Source organism: Lonchura striata, chromosome 16, assembly GCF_050655825.1.
Source record: "Lonchura striata isolate lonStrDom1 chromosome 16, ASM5065582v1, whole genome shotgun sequence".
NCBI classification, from domain to species: domain Eukaryota; kingdom Metazoa; phylum Chordata; class Aves; order Passeriformes; family Estrildidae; genus Lonchura; species Lonchura striata.
This window is the reverse complement of record NC_140718.1, coordinates 5,744,979-5,768,005: the sequence shown is the minus strand read 5'-3', so window position 1 is coordinate 5,768,005 and position 23,027 is coordinate 5,744,979. Positions and strand designations below refer to the sequence as shown.

At 46.2% G+C, this 23,027-nt stretch overlaps 1 protein-coding gene across 5 annotated transcripts; it reads right to left on the bottom strand.

Moving 5' to 3' along the window:
- Positions 1–2,966: 2,966 nt before the first annotated feature.
- On the bottom strand, positions 2,967–22,780 carry LOC110481099 (uncharacterized). Of its 5 annotated transcripts, XM_085593495.1 has the most exons (11): positions 22,226–22,778; positions 21,454–22,080; positions 20,722–21,388; positions 18,362–18,461; positions 16,871–16,945; positions 14,696–14,760; positions 10,993–11,101; positions 8,474–8,550; positions 5,508–5,633; positions 4,577–4,687; positions 2,967–3,224 (listed from the first exon to the last, which is right to left on the bottom strand). In XM_085593495.1, the coding sequence occupies exons 2-11, from the start codon at positions 21,792–21,794 to the stop codon at positions 3,141–3,143; spliced, it is 1,755 nt and encodes a 584-aa protein (XP_085449621.1). In that variant the 5' UTR covers positions 21,795–22,080; positions 22,226–22,778; the 3' UTR covers positions 2,967–3,140. The 5 variants fall into 5 exon arrangements, 2 of the variants coding, with proteins under 2 accessions (XP_085449621.1, XP_085449622.1); XM_085593496.1 differs by lacking the exons at positions 2,967–3,224; positions 4,577–4,687; positions 5,508–5,633; positions 8,474–8,550; positions 10,993–11,101 and adding an exon at positions 13,610–13,842 and having other exon boundaries at positions 22,226–22,780; XR_014958704.1 differs by lacking the exons at positions 2,967–3,224; positions 4,577–4,687; positions 14,696–14,760; ... (3 more) ...; positions 21,454–22,080; positions 22,226–22,778 and having other exon boundaries at positions 5,505–5,633; positions 6,086–8,550; positions 10,993–11,064.
- Between the last annotated feature and the right edge of the window lie 247 nt (positions 22,781–23,027).

Below are 23,027 nucleotides of genomic sequence, written 5' to 3'. Positions count from 1 at the left end.
GGGGGAATTTGGGGGGAATTTGGGGGGATTTGGGGGGATTTAGAGAAATTGGGGGGTTTTGGGGAAATTTAGAGTAATTGGGGGATTTGGGGGGATTTGGGGGGAAATTGGGGGGAATTTTGGGGGGATTTGGGGGGGATTTGGGAGTAATTGGGGGGATTTGGGGAGAGATTGGGTAATTTGGGGGGTTTTGGGGGGATTTTGGGGGATTTTGGGGGATTTTGGGGGGGGGTTGGGAGAAATTGGGGGGATTTGGGGGGATTTTGGGAGCCTTTCAGGGAAAACTTGGGGGATTTGGGGACATTTTGGGAGAAATTGGGAGAAACGGGGATTTTGAGGAAAAAATTCTGGGAATTTTGGGGGGATTTGGGGACATTTTGGGAAGAATTGGGGGGATTTGGGGAAGATTTGGGGGGATTTTGGGGACACTTTGGGGGATTTTGGGGCTCCCGGGGCTGCTCCGGCCCCCGCCCCTCCCCCGCTCTCACCTCCCCTCCCCCCCCTTCCTGTGTCACCCCCAAAATGTCCCAAAAATGCCCCAAAAACGTCACCGCCCCTCCCCCCCCGCGGCCACATCCTCTGCAGGCGGCGGCGACCCCAAAATGTGACAAAACGGCCCCAAAATGTGACAAAACGGCCCCAAAATGTGACAAAACGGCCCCAAAATTCCCCAAAAATTCAAAAAAGTCCCCAAAATGTGACCAAAATGCCCCAAACTCCCCCAAAATCCCCCAAAATCTCCCCCCGTGACTCCCCCAATGAATTTTGACCCCAAATCCCCCCAAAAATTTCCATCCAAAATCTCCAAATCCCCCAAATTTCCACAAAAATCCCCCAAAATCCTCCCAAAAATCCCCACATTTCCCCAAATCCCCCCCAAATTTCCCCCAAAATCCTCCAAATCTCCCCAAAATTCCCCAGATTTCACCGAAATCCCCCAATTTTCCCCTAAATCCCCCCAAATGCCCAAATCTCCCAAAAATCCCCAAATTTCGCCAAATCCCCCCAAAATTTCTCCACAAAATCCTCCAAAATCTCCCAAATCTCCCCAAAATTCCCCAGATTTTCCCAAAATCCCCCAATTTTCCCCTAAATCCCCCCCAGATTCCCCAAATCTCCCAAAAATCCCCAAATTTTCCCAAATTTCCCCCAAATACTCCAGAATCTCCCAAATCCCCCCAAAATCCTCCAAATCTCCCCAAAATTCCCCAGATTTTACCGAAATCCCCCAATTTTCCCCTAAATCCCCCAAAATCCCCAAATCTCCCAAAAATCCCCAAATTTCGCCAAATCCCCCCAAAATGTCCTCCCAAAATCCTCGAAAATCTCCCAAATCCCCCCAAAATCCTCCAAATTCCCCCAAAATCCTCCAAATCTCCCCAAAATTCCCCAGATTTTCCCAAAATCCCCCAATTTCCCCCCTAAATCCCCCCCAGATTCCCCAAATCTCCCCAAAATCCCCCAAATTTTCCCAAACTTCCCCCAAATACTCCAGAATCTCCCAAATCCCCCCAAAATCCTCCAAATCTCCCCAAAATCCCCCAATTTTCCCCATAAATCCCCCCAAATCTCCCCAAAATTCCCCAGATTTTCCCAAAATCCCCCAATTTTCCCCTAAATCCCCCCAAAATCCCCAAATCTCCCCAAAATCCCCAAATTTTCCCAAATTTCCCCAAATTTCCCCCAATTCCCCCCTCACCATTTCGGGGTTTTTCGGCTTCGCCTCGGGGGGTGCTGGGGGCGGGGCCGGGCGAAGCCACGCCCCTTTCCCCGAAGCCACGCCCACTTTCCCCCAAAGCCACGCCCCCTGTCCCTAAGTCACGCCCACTTCCCCCAAGCCACGCCCCTCGGAGGGAAAATTGGGGCCAAAAATGGGAAATTTGGGGGCGGATTTTGGCGGGAATTCGGGCGATTTTTCGGAGATTTTTTGGGGCTTTCCGGGATTGGCGATTTTTGGGATTTTTGAGATTTTTTTGAGGGATTTTTTTGGGAATTTTTGGGAATTTTGGGGTCATTTTTGGGATATTTTGGGGTTTCTTGGGGTTTTTTGGCATTTTTAGCCAATTTTGGAGTTTTTTTGGGTCTCTTTTTGGATTTTTTGTGGTATTTTAGATGTTTTGGGTATTTTGGGGGTCGTTGGGGGTATTTTTGGGAACTTTTGGGATTTTTTTTTGTTCCTTTTTGGGATATTTTGGAGTTTCTTGGGGCATTTTGGGGTTTTTTTGCATTTTTGGCCAACTTTGCAGATTTTTCGGTCCCTTTTTGGATTTTTGGGGTTTTTTAGATTTTTTTGGGTATTTTTTTTTGTTTTTTGGGGGTGATTTGGGGCATTTTTGGGGTATTTTTGGAAACTTCAGGGGCATTTTAAGGGTATTTAGGAATTTCTTGGGGCATTTTGGGGTTTTTTTGGCATTTTTGGCCAATTTTGGAGTTTCCTGGGTCTCTTTTTAGATTTTTTGGAATTTTTCGATTTTTTGAGTATTTTTTGGGTTTTTAGGGGGTCTTTGGGGGTATTTTTGGGAACTTTCGGGATGGTTTTGGTAACTTTTGGGATATTTGGGGGTTTCTTGTGGCATTTTGGGGTTTTTTGGCATTTTTAGCCAATTCTGGAGTTTTTTGGGTGTATTTTTGGATTTTTTAGATTTTCGGGGTATTTTTTGGGTTTCTGGGGGGTCATTGGGAGTATTTTTGGGAACTTCTGGGACATTTTTGGGGGTTTTTTGGCATTTTTAGCCAATTTTGGAGTTTTTTTGGTCTTTTTTGGATTTTTTGGGTTTTTTAGATTTTTTGGGTGTTTTTTGGGGGACGTTGGGGACATTTTTGGGGCATTTTGGGTTTTTTGAGGGCATTTCTGGGGATTTTTTTGGTGGCATTTTTGGATTTTTGGGGCTTTTCGGGGACTCCCGGCGATTTTTTTGGGTCATTTTTGGGTTTTTTTCGGCAATTTTTGGGTTCATTTCCCTCACTTTTGGGTTAAAAAGTGCTTTATTCGCCGATGACGTCACCGCCGGCCAATCAGAACCGCCCGGCGGCGAGGGGGCGTGGCCGGCGATGACGGGCACCGCCCCCGACCAATCAGCGCTGCGCGGGGGCGTGGCCGGTGGTGATTGGCAGCTCCTCCAGCCAATGGGAGCGCGGCCTCAGCCAGCAGCCACTGAGGCAGCCACGATGGCCGCCAACACCAAGATGGCGGCCGAGGCGCAGGCGGCGAGGGCCAGGCGCTTCTGCGGACCAGTACGGACCAGTTTAGACCAGTATAAACCAGTATAAACCAGTAGAAACCAGTGTGAACCAGTTTGGACCAGTATAAACCAGTCTGGACCAGTATAAACCAGTATAAACCAGTGTGAAGCAGTTTGGACCAGTATAAACCAGTATAAACCAGTTTGGACCAGTACAAACCAGTATGCACCAATATAAACCAAACCAGTATGGACTAGTATAAACCATTATAAACCAGTTTGACCCAGTAAAACCAGTATAAACCAGTTTGGAACAATATAAATCAATAAGAACCAGTAAAAACCAGTATGGACCAGTATAAACCAGTTCATCCCACAACTCCCAGTTCCATCCCAGTCCCTCCCAGTTCCCTCCCAGTCCCTCCCAGTCCATCCCAGTCCATCCCAGTCCCTCCCAGTCTATCCCAGTCCCTCCCAGTTCCCTCCCAGTCCCTCCCAGTTTATCCCAGTTCCCTCCCAGTCCCTCCCAGTTCCCTCCCAGTCCCTCCCAGTCCATCCCAGTTCCCTCCCAGTCCCTCCCAGTTCCCTCCCAGCTCCCTCCCAGTTCCCTCCCAGTCCCTCCCAGTTCCCTCCCAGCTCCCTCCCAGTTCCCTCCCAGTCCCTCCCAGTTCCCTCCCAGTCCCTCCCAGTTCCCTCCCAGTCCATCCCAGTTCCCTCCCAGTCCATCCCAGTCCATCCCAGTTCCCTCCCAGTCCATCCCAGTCCATCCCAGTTCCCTCCCAGTCCCTCCCAGCTCCCTCCCAGTTCCCTCCCAGTCCCTCCCAGTTCCTCCCAGTTCCCTCCCAGTCCCTCCCAGTCCCTCCCAGTCCCTCCCAGTTCCCTCCCAGTCCCTCCCAGTCCCTCCCAGTTCCCTCCCAGTCCCTCCCAGTTCCCTCCCAGTTTATCCCAGTTCCCTCCCAGTTCCTCCCAGTTCCTCCCAGTTCCCTCCCAGTCCCTCCCAGTTCCTCCCACTTCCTCCCAGTCCCTCCCAGTCCATCCCAGTTCCATCCCAGTCCCTCCCAGTTCCCTCCCAGCTCCCTCCCAGTTCCCTCCCAGTTCCCTCCCAGTTCCCTCCCAGTTCCATCCCAGTCCCTCCCAGTTCCCTCCCAGCTCCCTCCCAGTCCCTCCCAGTCCCTCCCAGTTCCCTCCCAGTTCCCTCCCAGTTCCTCCCAGTCCCTCCCAGTTCCTCCCAGTTCCCTCCCAGTTCCCTCCCAGTTCCCTCCCAGTTCCCTCCCAGTTCCTCCCAGTCCCTCCCAGTTCCCTCCCAGCTCCCTCCCAGTTCCCTCCCAGTCCCTCCCAGTCCATCCCAGTCCATCCCAGTCCCTCCCAGTATAAACCAGTCCGTCCCAGTTCACCTTGCGCGCCGCCCGCCGCCGCTGCCCCGCCCCCCTCAGGTGGCTCCGCCCCTTCCCGAGCTCCGCCCCCGAGTCCTGCACGTGGCGCTCGATGCGGTCGATGACGTCACCCTGCACCAGTATAAACCAGTATGGACCAGTATGGACCAGTACGGACCCGTATGGACCAGTACGGACCAGTATGGACCAGTATAAACCAGTATAAACCAGTATGGACCAGTATAAACCAGTACGCACCCGTATGGACCAGTATGAACCAGTATGGACCAGTATAAACCAGTACGGACCCGTATGGACCAGTATGGACCAGTAAGGACCAGTATAAACCAATATGGACCAGTATGGACCAGTAAGGACCAGTGTAAACCAGTAAGGACCAGTATGGAACAGTAAGGAACAGTATGGACCAGTATGAATCAGTATAAACCAGTATGGACCAGTATAAACCAGTATGGACCCGTATAAACCAGTAAGGACCAGTATGGACCAGTATGGACCAGTACAAACCAGTATGACCCAGTCCCATTTTCCCCCCCAAAAATCTCAATTTTTCCCCCCAAAATCTCCATTTTTCACCCCAAAACCACCGGGATTTTTACCCCGGAACCCTCCCAGTCCCTCCCAGTCCCTCCCAGTTCCCTCCCAGTCCCTCCCAGTTCCCTCCCAGTTCCCTCCCAGTCCAAACCAGTCCAAACCAGTATAACCCAGTTCCCTCCCAGTCCAAACCAGTCCAAACCAGTATAACCCAGTCCCGTTTCCATCCCAAAAATCTCCATTTTCTGCCTGCAAACCTCCATTTTCCCCCCCAAAATCTCCATTTTTCACCCCAAAACCACCGGGATTTTCGCCCCAGGCCCCTCCCTGTCCCTCCCAGTCCCTCCCAGTCCCTCCCAGTCCCTCCCAGTCCCTCCCAGTATATCCCAGTTCAGACCTGGGCCTCCACGGCGCCGCCCAGCAGCCGGAAGAGCTCTCCCAGCTCGCCGAGGCCGCGCTCGAGGCGCCGCAGCTCCCGGTGCCGCGCGCCCGCCTCGTCCAGCGCCGCCCGCGCCGCGCCCGCCTGCCCAAAATCGGCCAAAGTCGCCCCAAAATACGGCCCGAAGCACAAAGAAACACAGGAAAACCAAATTTACCCAGAAACGGCCAAATTTACCCCAAAATACGGCCCAAAACGGCCAAAGTCGCCCCAAAATACGGCCCGAAGCAGAAAGAAACACAGAAAAAACAAATTTACCCAAAATCGGCCAAATTTACCCCAAAATATGGCCCGAAAACGGCTAAAGTCGCCCCAAAATCCACCCTGAATACCAAAAAAACACAAAAAACCACAAATTTACCAAAAAACAGCCAAATTTACCCCAAAATACAGCCCGAAATGGTCAAAGTCGCCCCAAAATCCACCCTGAATACCAAAAAAACACAAAAAAAACACAAATTTACCCCAAAACGGCCAAATTTACCCCAAAATCCACCTGAAATTCACCCAAAATCCCAAAAAAACTCAAAAATTACCCAAAAATGGCCAAAGTTGCCCCAAAATACGGCCCGAAGCACAAAGAAACGCAGAAAAACCAAATTTACCCAAAATCGGCCAAATTTAACCCAAAATACGGCCCAAAACGGCGAAAGTCACCCCAAAATACGGCCCGAAGCAGAAAGAAACACAGAAAAACACAAATTTACCCAAAATCGGCCAAATTTAACCCAAAATATGGCCCGAAACGGTCAAAGTTGCCCCAAAATCCACCCTGAATACCAAAAAAACACAAAAAAACCCCCAAATTTACCCAAAAACGGCCAAATTTACCCCAAAATCCATCCAAAATTCACCCAAAATCCCCAAAAAACTCAAAAATTACCCAAAAATGGCCAAAGTTGCCCCAAAATACAGCCCGAAGCACAAAAAAACACAAAAAAACCAAATTTACCCAGAAACGGCCAAATTTACCCCAAAATACAGCCCGAGTCACAAAAAAACACAGAAAAAATACAAATTTACCCAGAAACGGCCAAATTTACCCCAAAATACGGCCCAAAATCGGCCAAAGTCACCCCAAAATACGGCCCGAAGCAGAATGAAACACAGAAAAATACAAATTTACCCAAAATCGGCCAAATTTACCCCAAAATACGGCCCAGAAACGGCCAAAGTCGCCCCGAAATCCACCCTGAATACCAAAAAAACACAAAAAACCCCCAAATTTACCCAAAAACGGCCAAATTTACCCCAAAATACGGCCCGAAAACGCCAAAGTCGCCCCAAAATACAGCCCGAAGCAGAAAGAAACACAGAAAAAACAAATTTACCCAAAATCGGCCAAATTTACCCCAAAATACGGCCCGAAGCAGAAAGAAACACAGAAAAACACAAATTTACCCAAAATCGGCCAAATTTACCCCAAAATACGGCCCAAAATCGGGGAAAGTCGCCCCAAAATACGGCCCGAATCCCAAAAAAACACAGAAAAACCAAATTTAGCCAGAAACGGCCAAATTTACCCCAAAAATCTGGCCCGGAATCCACCCCGAATCCCAAAAAACCCGAAAACCCCCAAATTTACCCCAAAACGGCCAAATTCACCCCAAAATCCACCCGAAATTCACCCAAAATCCCCAAAAAACTCAAAAATTACCCAAAAATGGCCAAAGTTGCCCCAAAATATGGCCCGAATCACAAAGAAACACAGAAAAACCAAATTTACCCAAAAATTGACAAAGTCACCCCAAAATCCACCCCGACTCCCAAAAAAACCTAAAATTCACCACAAATCCCTAAAAACCAAAAAACCACCCAAAATTTACCCCAAAACGGCCAAATTCACCCCAAAATCCACCCCGAATCCCAAGAAAAACACCAAAAAACCCAAATTTACCCAAAACCGCTGAAATTCACCCCAAAATCCACCCCAAATCAGCACAAAATCCCAAATTCACCCCAAAATTCACCCAAAATCTCAAAAAACCCCAAAATCCCAAAAAAACCCCAAATTCACCCCAAAATTCAACTCGATATTGGCACAAAATTCACCCCAAATTCAACCCAAAATTTACCTTAAAATTTAACCCAAAATCGGCAAAATTCACCCCGAAATTCAACCCAAAATTTACCTTAAAATTTAACCCAAAATCGGCAAAATTAACCCCGAAATTCACCCCAAAATTGGCACAAAATTCACCCCAAATTCAACCCAAAATTTACCTTAAAATTTAACCCAAAATCGGCCAAATTCACCCCAAAATTCACCCCAAAATTGGCACAAAATTCACCCCAAATTCAACCCAAAATTTACCTTAAAATTTAACCCAAAATCGGCCAAATTCACCCCAAAATTCACCCCAAAATTGGCACAAAATTCACCCCAAATTCAACCCAAAATTTACCTTAAAATTTAACCCAAAATCAGCCAAATTCACCCCGAAATTCAACCCAAAATCGGCAAAATTCACCCCAAATTCAACCCAAAATTTACCTTAAAATTTAACCCAAAATCAGCCAAATTCACCCCAAAATTCAACTCGAAATCGGCGCAAAATTCACCCCAAATTCAACCCAAAATTTACCTTAAAATTTAACCCAAAATTGGCCAAATTCACCCCGAAATTCAACCCAAAATTTACCTTAAAATTTAACCCAAAATCAGCCAAATTCGCCCCGAAATTCACCCCAAAATCGGCAAAATTCACCCCAAATTCAACCCAAAATTTACCTTAAAATTTAACCCAAAATCGGCAAAATTCACCCCGAAATTCAACCCAAAATTTACCTTAAAATTTAACCCAAAATCAGCCAAATTCACCCCGAAATTCAACCCAAAATCGGCCAAATTCACCCCAAAACCCCCCGAAATTCCCCATTTTTCCCCAGAGCCCCAAAATCGCCGTTTTTTGCCCCAAACTTGCGTTGGGGATGAAGATCTGGGCCGGGCCCGACTCCAGCAGCTGCTCCAGCTCCTCCTCGGACAGCGGCGGCGCCCCGGCTGCGAATCGGGGCGAAAAAGCCCAAAATTGGGAAAATTGTCACCAAAATGGGAATTTATCACAAAAATGGGGAATTTATCACAAAAAATGGGGCGAAAAAGCCCAAAATTGGGAAAATTGTCACCAAAATGGGAATTTATCACAAAAAATGGGGAAATTTATCACAAAAATGGGGGAAAGCAGCCCAAAAATGGGTAATTTATCACAGAAATGGGGCGAAAAAGCCCAAAATCGGGAAAATTATCACCAAAATGGGGAATTTATCACAAACAGGGGAAATTTATAACAAAAAATGGGGCAAAACAGCCCAAAATTGGGAAAATTGTCACCAAAATGGGAAATTTATCACAATAATGGGGGAAACCAGCCCAAAAATGGGGAATTTATCACAAAAAATGGGGCAAAAAAGCCATAATTGGGAAAATTATAACAGAAATGGGAAATTTATCACAAAAATGGGAAATTTATAACAAAAAATGGGGCGAAAAAGCCCAAAATCGGGAAAATTGTCACCAAAATGGGGAATTTATCACAAAAATGGGAAATTTATAACAAAAAATGGGGCAAAACAGCCCAAAATCGGGAAAATTATCACCAAAATGGGAAATTTATCACAAAAAATGGGGCAAAAAAGCCCGAAATTGGGAAAATTATCACCAAAATGGGGAATTTATCACAAACAGGGGAAATTTATCACAAAAAATGGGAAATTTATCACAAAAATGGGAAATTTATCACAAAAAATGGGGCGAAAAAGCCCAAAATTGGGAAAATTGTAACAGAAATGGGAATTTATCACAAAAATGGGGGAAACCAGCCCAAAAATGGGAAATTTATCACAAAAATGGGGCAAAAAAGCCCAAAATTGGGAAAATTATAACAGAAATGGGAATTTATCACAAAAAATGGGAAATTTATCACAAAAAATGGGGCGAAAAAGCCCAAAATTGGGAAAATTGTCACAGAAATGGGAATTTATCACAAAAAATGGGAAATTTATCACAAAAAATGGGGCGAAAAAGCCCAAAATCGGGAAAATTGTCACAGAAATGGGGAATTTATCACAGAAATGGGAAATTTATCACAGAAATGGGGCGAAACAGCCCAAAATTGGGAAAATTATCACCAAAATGGGAAAATTAGCCCAAAAATGGGAAATTTACACCAAAATGGGGGAAAGCAGCCCAAAAATGGGGAATTTATCACAAAAAATGGGGCGAAAAAGCCCGAAATTGGGAAAATTGTCACAGAAATGGGAATTTATCACAAAAATGGGGGAAACCAGCCCAAAAATGGGGAATTTATCACAAAAAATGGGAAATTTATAACAAAAAATGGGGCGAAAAAGCCAAAAATCGGGAAAATTATAACAGAAATGGGAATTTATCACAAACAGGGGAAATTTATCACAAAAAATGGGGCAAAAAAGCCCGAAATCGGGAAAATTATCACCAAAATGGGGAATTTATCACAAAAATGGGAAATTTATCATAAAAAATGGGGCAAAACAGCCCGAAATTGGGAAAATTATCACCAAAATGGGGAATTTATCACAAACAGGGGAAATTTATCACAAAAAATGGGGCAAAACAGCCCGAAATCGGGAAAATTATCACCAAAATTGGAAAATCATCCCAAAAATGGGAAATTTATCACAAAAAATGGGGCAAAAAAGCCCGAAATCGGGAAAATTATCACCAAAATGGGGAATTTATCACAAAAATGGGGCAAAACAGCCCAAAATCAGGAAAATTAGCCCAGAAATGGGAAAATTAGCCCAAAAATGGGAAATTTATCACAAAACATGGGAAATAGACACCAAAAATGGGGCGAAACAGCCCGAAATTGGGAAAATTATCACCAAAATGGGGAAATCAGCCCAAAATGGGGGAAATTATCACAAAAATGGGAAATTTACCCCAAAAATAGGAAATCTTTCACAAAAAGTGGGAAATTTGCCCCAAAATTGGGAAATTTACTCCAAAATGGCGAAAATTATTCCAAAATTGGGAAATTAATCACAAAATTGGGAAATTTATCCCAAAAATGGGGTTACCAACCCTAAAAATGGGAATAGGGACCCAAAATACGGGACACGACCCAAAAATCAGGAAAACTTACCCCAGAAATGGGAAAATTACCACAGAAATGGGAAAAAATATCCCGAAATCAGGAAAATTTCCCCTGAAAACGGGGTTACAGACCCTAAAAATGGGAAATTTACCCCAAAAATGTGAAAAGAGACCCCGGAAATGGGGAAAGAGGCGCCAAAATTGGGAAAAATATATCCCAAAATTGGGGATATTTACCCCAAAAATCGGGAAAATTTACCCCGAGGATGGGAAAATTCATCCCGAAATTGGGAAAATTATCACAAAAATGGGGAATTTATCCCAAAAATGGGAAAATTTTGGGATCCCCCCCCGGATTTTGGCTCTCACCGATCTGGAGCTGCCGCCGGATCCGCTCCAGGCTCCGCTGCCGGTACCGGGCCTGGGCGGCCTGGAGGCGCCCGGTCACCCCGAAAAACTGCTGGGCCAGGAGCCCGTGCTGGGAGGGAACCCCAAAATCCGTCAGGAACCCGAAATTCCCAAAAATTCCCCCAAAATTCCCAAAATTTCCCCCAAAATTCCCAAAAATCCCCATGAAAATCTGCCCAGAAACGGCCAAAATCACCCAAAATTCACCCAATTCCACCCAAAATTCTCCTAGGGACCCCAAAACTGCTGGGCCAGGAGCCCGTGCTGGGAGGGAACCCCAAAATCCGTCAGGAACCCAAAATTCCCAAAAATTGCCCCAAAATTCCCAAAAAATCCCCGCGAAAATCCGCCCAGAAATGGCCAAAATCCGCCCAGAAATGGCCAAAATCCACTCAAAATCCACCCAAAAACCCACCCAGGGACCCCCAAAACTGCTGGGCCAGGAGCCCGTGCTGGGAGGGAACCCCAAAATCCATCAGGAACCCGAAATTCCCAAAAATTCCACCAAAATTCCCAAAAATCCCCGCGAAAATCCGGCCAGAAACGGCCAAAATCCACCCAAAATTCCACCCAGGGACCCCCAAAACTGCTGGGCCAGGAGCCCGTGCTGGGAGGGAACCCAAAAATCCGTCAGGAACCCAAAATTCCCAAAAATTCCCCCAAAATTCCCAAAAATCCCCGTGAAAATCCACCCAGGAACGGCCAAAATCACCCAAAATTCACCCAATTCCACCCAAAATTCCACCCAGGGACCCCCAAAACTGCTGGGCCAGGAGCCCGTGCTGGGAGGGAACCCCAAAATCCGTCAGGAACCCAAAATTCCCAAAAATTCCCCCAAAATTCCCAAAAATCCCCATGAAAATCCAGCCAGAAATGGCCAAAATCCGCCCAGGAACGGCCAAAATCCACCAAAATCACCCAAAATTCCACCCAGGGACCCCAAAACTGCTGGGCCAGGAGCCCGTGCTGGGAGGGAACCCAAAAATCCATCAGGAACCCGAAATTCCCAAAAATTCCCACAGAATTCCCAAAAATCCCCATGAAAATCCGGCCAGAAATGGCCAAAATCCACCCAAATCCACCCAAAATTCACCCAATTCCACCCAAAATTCTCCTAGGGACCCCAAAACTGCTGGGCCAGGAGCCCGTGCTGGGAGGGAACCCCAAAATCCGTCAGGAACCCAAAATTCCCAAAAATTCCCCCAAAATTCCCAAAAATTCCCCCAAAATTCCCAAAAATCCCCATGAAAATCCGCCCAGAAACGGCCAAAATCACCCAAAATTCACCCAATTCCACCCAAAATCCTCCCCAGGGACCCCCAAAACTGCTGGGCCAGGAGCCCGTGCTGGGAGGGACCCCAAAAATCCATCAGGAACCCGAAATTCCCAAAAATTCCCCCAAAATTCCCAAAAATCCCCACGAAAATCCGGCCAGAAATGGCCAAAATCCGCCCAGGAACGGCCAAAATCCGCCCAAAATCCACCCAGGGACCCCCAAAACTGCTGGGCCAGGAGCTTGTGCTGGGTGGGACCCCAAAATCCGTCAGGAACCCGAAATTCCCAAAAATTCCCACAGAATTCCCAAAAAATCCCCACGAAAATCCGCCCAGAAATGGCCAAAATCCGCCCAGAAATGGCCAAAATCCACTCAAAATCCACCCAAAAACCCACCCAGGGACCCCCAAAACTGCTGGGCCAGGAGCCCGTGCTGGGAGGGAACCCAAAATCTGTCAGGAACCCGAAATTCCCAAAAATTCCCCCAAAATTCCCAAAATTTCCCCCAAAATTCCCAAAAATCCCCATGAAAATCTGCCCAGAAACGGCCAAAATCCACCAAAATCACCCAAAATTCCACCCCAGGGACCCCCAAAACTGCTGGGCCAGAAGCCCGTGTTGGTGGGAACCCAAAAATCCATCAGGAACCCGAAATTCCCAAAAATTCCCACAGAATTCCCAAAAAATCCCCGCGAAAATCTGGCCAGAAACAGCCAAAATCCGCCCAAAATCACCCAAAATTCACCCAATTCCACCCAAAATCCACCCCAGGGACCCCAAAACTGCTGGGCCAGGAGCCCGTGCTGGGAGGGAACCCAAAATCCGTCAGGAACCCGAAATTCCCAAAAATTTCCCCAAAATTCCCAAAAAATCCCCGCGAAAATCTGGCCAGAAACAGCCAAAATCCGCCCAAAATCACCCAAAATCCGCCCAATTCCACCCAGGGACCCCCAAAACTGCTGGGCCAGGAGCCCGTGCTGGGAGGGAACCCCAAAATCCATCAGGAACACAAAATTCCCAAAAATTCCACCAAAATTCCCAAAAATCCCCATGAAAATCCACCCAGAAACGGCCAAAATCCACCCAGAAATGGCCAAAATCCACCCAAAATCCGCCCAATTCCACCCAAAATCCACCCCAGGGACCCCCAAAACTGCTGGGCCAGGAGCCCGTGCTGGGAGGGAACCCCAAAATCCGTCAGGAACCCAAAATTCCCAAAAATTCCCACAGAATTCCCAAAAAATCCCCACGAAAATCCGCCCAGGAACGGCCAAAATCCACCAAAATCACCCAAAATTCCACCCAAAATTCCACCCAGGGACCCCCAAAACTGCTGGGCCAGGAGCCCGTGCTGGGAGGGAACCCCAAAATCCGTCAGGAACCCAAAATTCCCAAAAATTCCCCCAAAATTCCCAAAAATCCCCATGAAAATCCGGCCAGAAACGGCCAAAATCCGCCCAGGAACGGCCAAAATCCACCAAAATCACCCAAAATTCCACCCAGGGACCCCCAAAACTGCTGGGCCAGGAGCCCGTGCTGGGAGGGAACCCCAAAATCTGTCAGGAACCCGAAATTCCCAAAAATTCCCCCAAAATTCCCAAAATTTCCCCCAAAATTCCCAAAAATCCCCATGAAAATCCGCCCAGAAACGGCCAAAATCACCCAAAATCCTCCCAATTCCACCCAAAATCCACCCCAGGGACCCCCAAAACTGCTCGGCCCGACCCCAAAATCCGTCAGAGACCCAAAATTCCCAAAAATTCCCAAAAATTCCCGCGAAATTCCGCCCAGAAACGGCCAAAATGTCCCCAAACCCTCGAAATTCAGCCCAAAATTCCCAAAATCCCAAATTTCCCCCAAAATCCCCAAATTACCCCAAAATCACCCAAATTTTCCCCCAGAATCCCCAAATCCACCCCAAATCCCCCAAAATTTCCCCCCAAGAAACCCAATTCAGCCCAAAATCCCAAATTCCCTCCAATTTTCCCCAAAATGTCCCAAATTCTCCCCCCAAAAAACCCAAAATGCCTGAAATTCCCCCAAAATCCCACCAGAATTCCCCAAAATCCCCCCAAAAAGCCCCAAATCCCCCCAAAATCCCCTAAAAATGCCCCAAATTCCCCAAAAAAACCAAATTCAGCCCAAAACGCCCGAAAATCTCCCCAAAATGCCCCAAATTCCCCCCAAAAATCCCAAATGTCCCAAATTCCCACAAAATCCCCCAAAAAAACTTCAAGTCCCCTCAAATTCCCCTCGAATTTCCCCAAAAAAACCCAAATTCCGCCCAAATTTCCCCAAAAAAACCCAAATTCAGCCCAAAATCCCCCAAAATTGCCCCAAATTCCCCCGAATGTGGAAATTGCCCAAAATCCCCGGAATTTGCCCCAACCTGGGTCCGCCGCAGCCGCGCCCGAAACGAACCCGGCCCCGAATCCGGCCCGGGCGGCTCCAGGCCTGAAACGGGGCAAAAAACACAAATTTTGGGCAAAATTTAAATAAATGGCGGAAATAATCCAAAATTTGGGTAAAAATTTAATAAATGGGGGAAATAACCCAAAATTTGGGTAAAAATTTAAATAAATGGGGGAAATAACCCAAAATGGGGGAAGAATTTAAATAAATGGGGGAAATAACCCAAAATTTGGGCAGAAATTTAAATAAATGGGGAAATAACCCCAAAATGGGGGAAAATTTTAAATAAATGGGGAAATAACCCAAAATTTGGGTAAAAATTTAATAAATTGGGGAAATAACCCAAAATTTGGGTAAAAATTTAAATAAATGGGGGAAATAACCCCAAAATGGGGGAAAAATTTAAATAAATGGGGAAATAACCCAAAATTTGGGTAAAAATTTAATAAATTGGGGAAATAACCCAAAATTTGGGTAAAAATTTAAATAAATGGGGGAAATAACCCAAAATTTGGGCAAAAAATTAAATAAATGGGGGAAATAACCCAAAATTTGGGCAAAAATTTAAATAAATGGGGGAAATAACACAAAATTTGGGTAAAAATTTAAATAAATGGGGGAAATAACACAAAATTTGGGCAAAAATTTAAATAAATGGGGAAATAACCCGAAAATGGGGGAAAAAATCACAAAAATTGGGTAAAAAATAAATAAATGGAGAAACAGAACTGAAAATTGGGATAAAAATCCCAAAAATGGGGAAAAAAGAACCTTGAAAATCTTGAAGGGGTTTTGGGGTATTTTGGGTTATTTTGGGTATTTTCAGGGAGGTTTTGGGGTATTTTGGGTTATTTTGGGTTATTTTGGGTATTTTCAGGGAGCTTTTTGATATTTTGGGTTATTTTGGGGTATTTTGGGTATTTTCAGGGAGTTTTTTGGTATTTTGGGGTATTTTGGGGTGTATTTGGTTTATTTTGGGTGGTTTGGGGTGAATTTTGGGTGATTTTGGGGTGTTTTGGAGCTGGTTTTGAGGTGTTTTTAGTGTATTTGGGGTTTTTGGAGGTGGTTTTGGGGTATTTTTGGGTGGTTTTGGCGTATTTTGTGTTCTGGGGTGTTTCAGGGATATTTTGGGGCTATTTTGGGGTATTTTGGGGATTTTTGAGGTATATTTGGGGTGAATTTGGGTTTTTCTGGAGTATTTGGGTATTTTTGGGGATATTTTGGTGTATTTTTGGGGAGTTTTGGGGGGTTTTGAGGTATATTTGGGGTGAATTTGGGTTTTTTTGGAGTATTTGGGTTTTTTGGGGCATTTGGGGGATATTTTGGGGTATTTTTGGGGCATTTTGGGTATTTTTGGGACATTTTGGGGTATTTTGGGGGAGTTTTGGGGGTTTTTGAGGTATATTTGGGGTGTATTGGGGTTTTTGGGTTGTATTTGGGTTTTTGGGGTATTTGGGGGATATTTTGGGGTATTTTTGGGGAGTTTTGGGGTATTTTGGGGGTTTTGAGGTATATTTGGGGTGTATTTGGGGTTTTTTGGGGTATTTGGGGGATATTTTGGGGTATTTTTGGAGCATTTTTGGGTATTTTTGGGTATTTTTGGGGCGTTCTTGGGGTATTTTAGGGGAGTTTTGGGGGTTTTTGAGGTATATTTGGGGTGTACTTGGGTTTTTTGGGGTATTTGGGTTTTTTCGGGGTATTTGGGGGATATTTTGGGGTATTTTTGGGGCATTTTTGGGGCATTTTGGGGTATTTTGGGGGAGTTTTGGGGGTTTTTGAGGTATATTTGGGGTGAATTTGGTTTTTTGGGGGTATTTGGGTTTTTGGGGTATTTGGGGGATATTTTGGGGTATTTTTGGGTATTTTTGGGGCATTTTGGGGGAGTTTTGGGGGTTTTTGAGGTATATTTGGGGTGAATTTGGGTTTTTTTGGAGTATTTGGGTTTTTTGGGGCATTTGGGGGATATTTTGGGGTATTTTTGGGGCATTTTGGGTATTTTTGGGGCATTTTGGGGTATTTTGGGTGAGTTTTGGGGGTTTTTGAGGTATATTTGGGGTGAATTTGGTTTTTTGGGGTATTTGGGGGATATTTTGGGGTATTTTTGGGGCGTTTTTGGGGTGTTTTGGGGTGTTTTGGGGTGTTTTGGGGGTACCTCGCAGCCCCGCCTGAATCTCCCGCGTCAGATCCTGGATCTCATCCCGGAGCCGCTGCAAATCCTCCTGGAGCTCTGGGGGACCAAAAACGGCCAAAATTCACCCAAAAATCCACCCCAAAATAACCCAAAAATTCATCAAAAACCAGCTCAGATCCTCCTGGAGCTCTGGGGGACCAAAAACGGCCAAAATTCACCCAAAATCCACCCCAAAATAACCCAAAAATTCATCCAAAACCAGCCCAGATCCTCCTGGAGCTCTGGAGACCAAAAATGGCCAAAATTGACCCAAAAATCCACCCCAAAATAACCCAAAACCAGCCCAGATACTCCTGGAGCTCTGGGGGACCAAAAATGGCCAAAATTCACCCAAAATCCACCCCAAAATAACCCAAAAATTCATCCAAAACCAGCCCAGATCCTCCTGGAGCTCTGGAGACCAAAAATGGCCAAAATTGACCCAAAATCCACCCCAAAATAACCCAAAAATTCATCCAAAACCAGCCCAGATCCTCCTGGAGCTCTGGGGAACCAAAAACAGCCAAAATTCACCCAAAATCCACCCCAAATAACCCAAAACCTCCCAAATTCCGCCAAAAGTCCCCAAAAAAACCAAACCCTCCCCCCCCCAAAAAAAAAATCATCCAAAATTCCCCCAAAATTCATCCTGAATCCCCCAAAATTCCCCTGAAAAATTCCTCCAAACCCCCAAAATCCCCCGAAGTTTCCCAAAATGCCCCAAATTCCTCCAAAATGCCCCAAAATGCCCCAAATTCGTCCAAAAGCCCCCAAACTCCCCCAAAATTCCCTGAATTCCCCCCAAAATGCCCAAAAAATCCCCCAAATTCCCCTGAATTCTCCCTAAAATCCCCTAAAATCCCCCAAAATCCCCCAAATTCTCCCCAAATCCCTCAAACTTCCCTGAATTCCCCCAAAATGCCACGAATTTCCCCAAAATTCCCCAAACTCCCTCAAACTCCCCCGAATTCCCCCAAATTTTCCCCAAATCCCCCAAACTTCCCCCAAATCCTCCAAACTCCCCCAAAATTCCCCAAAATCCCCCAAAATCCACCGAATTTCCCCCAAAATTCCCCAAATTCCCTGAACTTCTCCAAAATTCCCCGAGCTCCCCCAAAATCACCTGAATTCCCCCAAACTCCCCAAATTTCCCCCAAAATCCCCCGAATTTCCCCCAAAATTCCCCAAATTCCCTGAGCTTCCCCAAAATCCTCCGAACTCCCCCAAAATTCCCCGAATTTCCCCCAAAATTCCCCAAACTCCCCCAAATCCCCCAAACTCCCCCAAATTTTCCCCAAACCCCCCAAACTTCCCCCAAATCCTCCAAACTCCCCCAAAATCCCCCGAACTCCCCCAAAATCCCCCGAATTCCCCCCAAAATTCCCCAAATTCCCCTGAAAATTTCCCCCAAAATTCCCCAAACTCCCCAAACTTCCCCAAATTTGCCCAAATTCCCGAATTCCGGGTCGGTACCGGGCGGGGGCAGGGCGGTGCCCAGCGCTCGCTCCTGCAGCTGCTCCAGCGCCGCCGCGCGCTGCGACAGCGCCCCCAGCGCCCGGCGCACGGAACACGCCTGCAACACGGGATAACACGGGATAACACGGGATGTCATGGGATGGACACGGGATAACACGGGATAACACGGGATGGACACGGGATGGACACGGGATATCGGGATATGGACACGGGATACGCTGCGACAGCGCCCCCAGCGCCCGGCGCAGGGAACACGCCTGCAACACGGGATAACACGGGATAACATGGGATGTCATGGGATGGACACGGGATATCGGGATATGGACACGGGATATCGGGATATGGACACAGGTTACGCTGCGACAGCGCCCCCAGCGCCCGGCACACAGAACACGCCTGCAACACGGGATAACACGGGATGTCATGGGAAACACGGGATATCGGGATATAAACACGGGATATCGGGATATGGACACGGGTTACGCTGCGACAGCGCCCCCAGCGCCCGGCGCACGGAACACGCCTGCAACACGGGATAACACGGGATAACACGGGATGTCATGGGAAACACGGGATATCGGGATATGGACACGGGATATCGGGATATGGACACGGGATATCGGGATATGGACACGGGATACGCTGCGACAGCGCCCCCAGCGCCCGGCGCACGGAACACGCCTGCAACACGGGATAACACGGGATGGACACGGGATGTCATGGGAAACACGGGATATCGGGATATGGACACGGGATGTCATGGGATGGACACGGGATATCGGGATATGGACACGGGATACGCTGCGACAGCGCCCCCAGCGCCCGGCGCAGGGAACACGCCTGCAACACGGGATAACACGGGATGTCATGGGATGGACACGGGATATCGGGATATGGACACAGGATATTGGGATATAAATATGGAACATCAGGATATAAACACGGGATGTTGGGATATAAACAGGGAATATCATGATATAAACGTGGAATATCACGATATAAACACGGAATATCAGGATATGGACCAGAAATATCATGATATAAACACGGAATATCGGGATATAAACACGGGATATTGAGACATAAACAGGGAGTATCATGATATAAACGTGGAATATCGGGATATAAACACGGGATATCATGATATAAACACGGAATATCGGGATATGGACACGGAATATCGGGATATAAATAAGGAATATCGGAATATAAATATGGGATACTGGGATATAAACAGGGAATACCATGATATAAACGTGGAATATCAGGATACAAACGTGGAATATCGGGATATAACCATGAGATATCGGGATATAAACACGGAATATCGAGATACGAACACGGAATATTGGGATATAAATATGGAATGTCACGATATAAACATGGGATATCACGATATGGACACGGAATATTGGGATATAAATAGGGAATACCGTGATATAAATGCGGAATATCGTGATATAAACGTGGAATACCGTGATATCAACGTGGAATATCGGGATATAAACACGGAATATCGTGATATAAACGCGGGATATCATGATATGGACACGGAATATCGGGATATAAATATGGAATATCACGATATAAACACGGGATATCATGATATGAACATGGAATATTGGGATATAAATAGGGAATACCATGATATAAATGCGGAATATCGTGATATAAACGTGGAATATCGGGATATAAACACGGGATATCACGATATGGACACGGGATATCACGATATAAACACGGAATATCGGGATATAAACAGGGAATATCATGATATAAACGCGAAATATCGTGATATAAACATGGAATATCGTGATATAAAGGTGGAATATCGGGATATAAACACGGGATATCATGATATAAACACGGAATATCAGGATATGGACACGGAATATCGGGATATAAATAAGGAATATCGGAATATAAATATGGGATACTGGGATATAAACAGGGAATACCATGATATAAACGTGGAATATCAGGATATAAACGTGGAATATCGGGATATAAACACGGAATATCGAGATACGAACACGGAATATTGGGATATAAATATGGAATGTCACGATATAAACACGGGATATCACGATATGAACATGGAATATTGGGATATAAATAGGGAATACCGTGATATAAATGCGGAATATCGTGATATAAATGTGGAATATCAGGATATAAACGTGGAATATCGGGATATAAACGTGGAATATCGGGATACAAACACGGGATATCACGATATGGACACGGAATATCGGGATATAAATGTGGAATATCATGATATCCCGCTATCACCCCAACACGAGATGCAAATGAGATGCAAACGAGATGCAAATGAGATGCAAATGGGCCGGGCTCACCTGGGCCAGGGCGGGGTCCTCGGGGGGGAGGAGCCGCCCCTCCCCCCCCCGCCCCTCCCCCTCCGAGTCCGAGTCCGAGGCCTGGGGGGGAACGAAAAGAAACGAGAATTGGGGCGAAAAACGCGGATTTAGGGAAAAAACCCGGATTTGGGGAAAAAACCCAGATTTGGGGGAAAAGAAACCCGGATTTGGGGAAAAAAAACAGATTTGGGGGAAAAGAAACCTGGATTGGGGAAAAAATCCGGATTTGGGGGAAAAGAAACCTGGATTTGGGGGAAAAAACACGGATTTGGGGGAAAAACCCGGATTTGGGGGAAAAAACACGGATTTGGGGGAAAAACCCGGATTTGGGGGAAAAGAAACCTGGATTTGGGGAAAAAAAACAGATTTGGGGGAAAAAACCTGGATTTGGGGAAAAAATCCGGATTTGGGGGAAAAGAAACCTGGATTTGGGGAAAAAACCTGGATTTGGGGGAAAAGAAACCTGGATTTGGGGAAAAAAAACGGATTTGGGGGAAAAGAAACCTGGATTTGGGGAAAAAACCTGGATTTGGGGGAAAAGAAACCTGGATTTGCGGAAAAAACCTGGATTTGGGGAGAAAACCTGGATTTGGGGGAAAAGAAACCTGGATTTGGGGAAAAAACCCGGATTTGGGGGAAAAGAAACCTGAATTTGGGGGGGAAAAGAAACCTGGTTTTGGGGAAAAAACCCAGATTTGGGGGAAAAGAAACCTGGATTTGGGGAAAAAAAACAGATTTGGGGGAAAAGAAACCTGGATTTGGGGAAAAAAAACAGATTTGGGGGAAAAGAAACCTGGATTTGGGGAAAAAACCTGGATTTGGGGAGAAAACCCGGATTTGGGGGAAAAGAAACCTGGATTTGGGGAAGAAAAACCAGATTTGGGGAAAAATCCCGGATTTGGAACAAAAACCAGGAATTTTTGGGGCTCTGCTTCCACCTCCGGGCTCCTTTCCCCATTCCCGGGCTCATTTCCTGACTTTTGCCTTTTTTTCCCCATTTTTGGGCTCTTTTTGCCCATTTTTGGGCTCCTTTTCCACATTTTTTGGCTCATTTCCTGATTTTGGGGTTAGTTTTCCTGATTTTTGGGCTCACCTCCTAATTCTTGGGCTCTTTTCCCAATTTTTGGACTCTTTCCCCATATTTTTAAACATTTTTCCAATTTTTGAGCTCATTTTCCTGACTTTTGGGTTTATTTCTTGATTTGTGGGTTTATTTCCTGATTTTTGGGTTTATTTCCTTATTTTTGCCTCTTTTTCCTGATTTTTGGCCTTTTCCCCCTATCTTTGAGCTTTTTCTCCCCATTTCTGGGATATTTTCCTGATTTTTGGGCTCACCTCCTAATTTTTAGGCTCTTTTCCCAATTTTTGAACTCTTTTCCCCATTTTTTTTGGAAACATTTTTCCAATTTTTGAGTTCATTCTCCTGATTTTTGTGTTTATTTCCTGATTTTTGCCTCTTTTTCCTGATTTTTAGACTCTTCACCTAATTTTTGGGCTCTTTTCCCAATTTTTGAACTCTTTTCCCCATTTTTTTGGAAACATTTTCCCAATTTTTGACTTCATTCTCCTGATTTTTGGGTTTATTTCCTGATTTTCGCCTCTTTTTTCCTGATTTTTTGGGCTCTTTTCCCAATTTTTGGGTTCATTTCCGACTTTTTCCCTCATTTCCCGCATTTCTGGCCTCCCAACCCGTTTCTTTGTGTTTTTTCCCACATTTTCACATCTTTTTCCCACTTTTCGCCATTCCCGAGCTCCCCGCTCCCATTTTCGCCCTTTCTTCCCCAATTTTTGGGCTCTTTCCCCCTTTTTCCTCACTCCCTCCCCCGTTTCCGCCTTCCCCCATCCCGATTCCGGGCTCCTTTTCCCGCTTTTTGGCTTTTTTCCCCGTTTTTTCCTTTTTTTTCCCCATTTTTCTGGGCTCTCGCCTGGCGCAGTTCCCGCGTCCGGTCCCTCATGGCGGATGCGCATGCGCAGGAGCGACCAGAGCCCGTCCATAGACATGAATGGGAGGACCCTAATGGACACCGCGCATGCGCAGGAGCGACCAGAGCCGTCCATAGACATGAATGGGAGGTCCCTAATGGAGACCGCGCATGCGCAGGACCGACCAGAGCCGTCCATAGACGTGAATGGGAGGTCCCTAATGGAGACCGCGCATGCGCAGGAGCGACCAGAGCCGGCCCATAGAGATGAATGGGAGATCCCTCACGGCGGCCGCGCATGCGCAGGAGCGACCAGAGCCGTCAATAGACATGAATGGGAGGTCACTCATAGCGGCCGCGCAT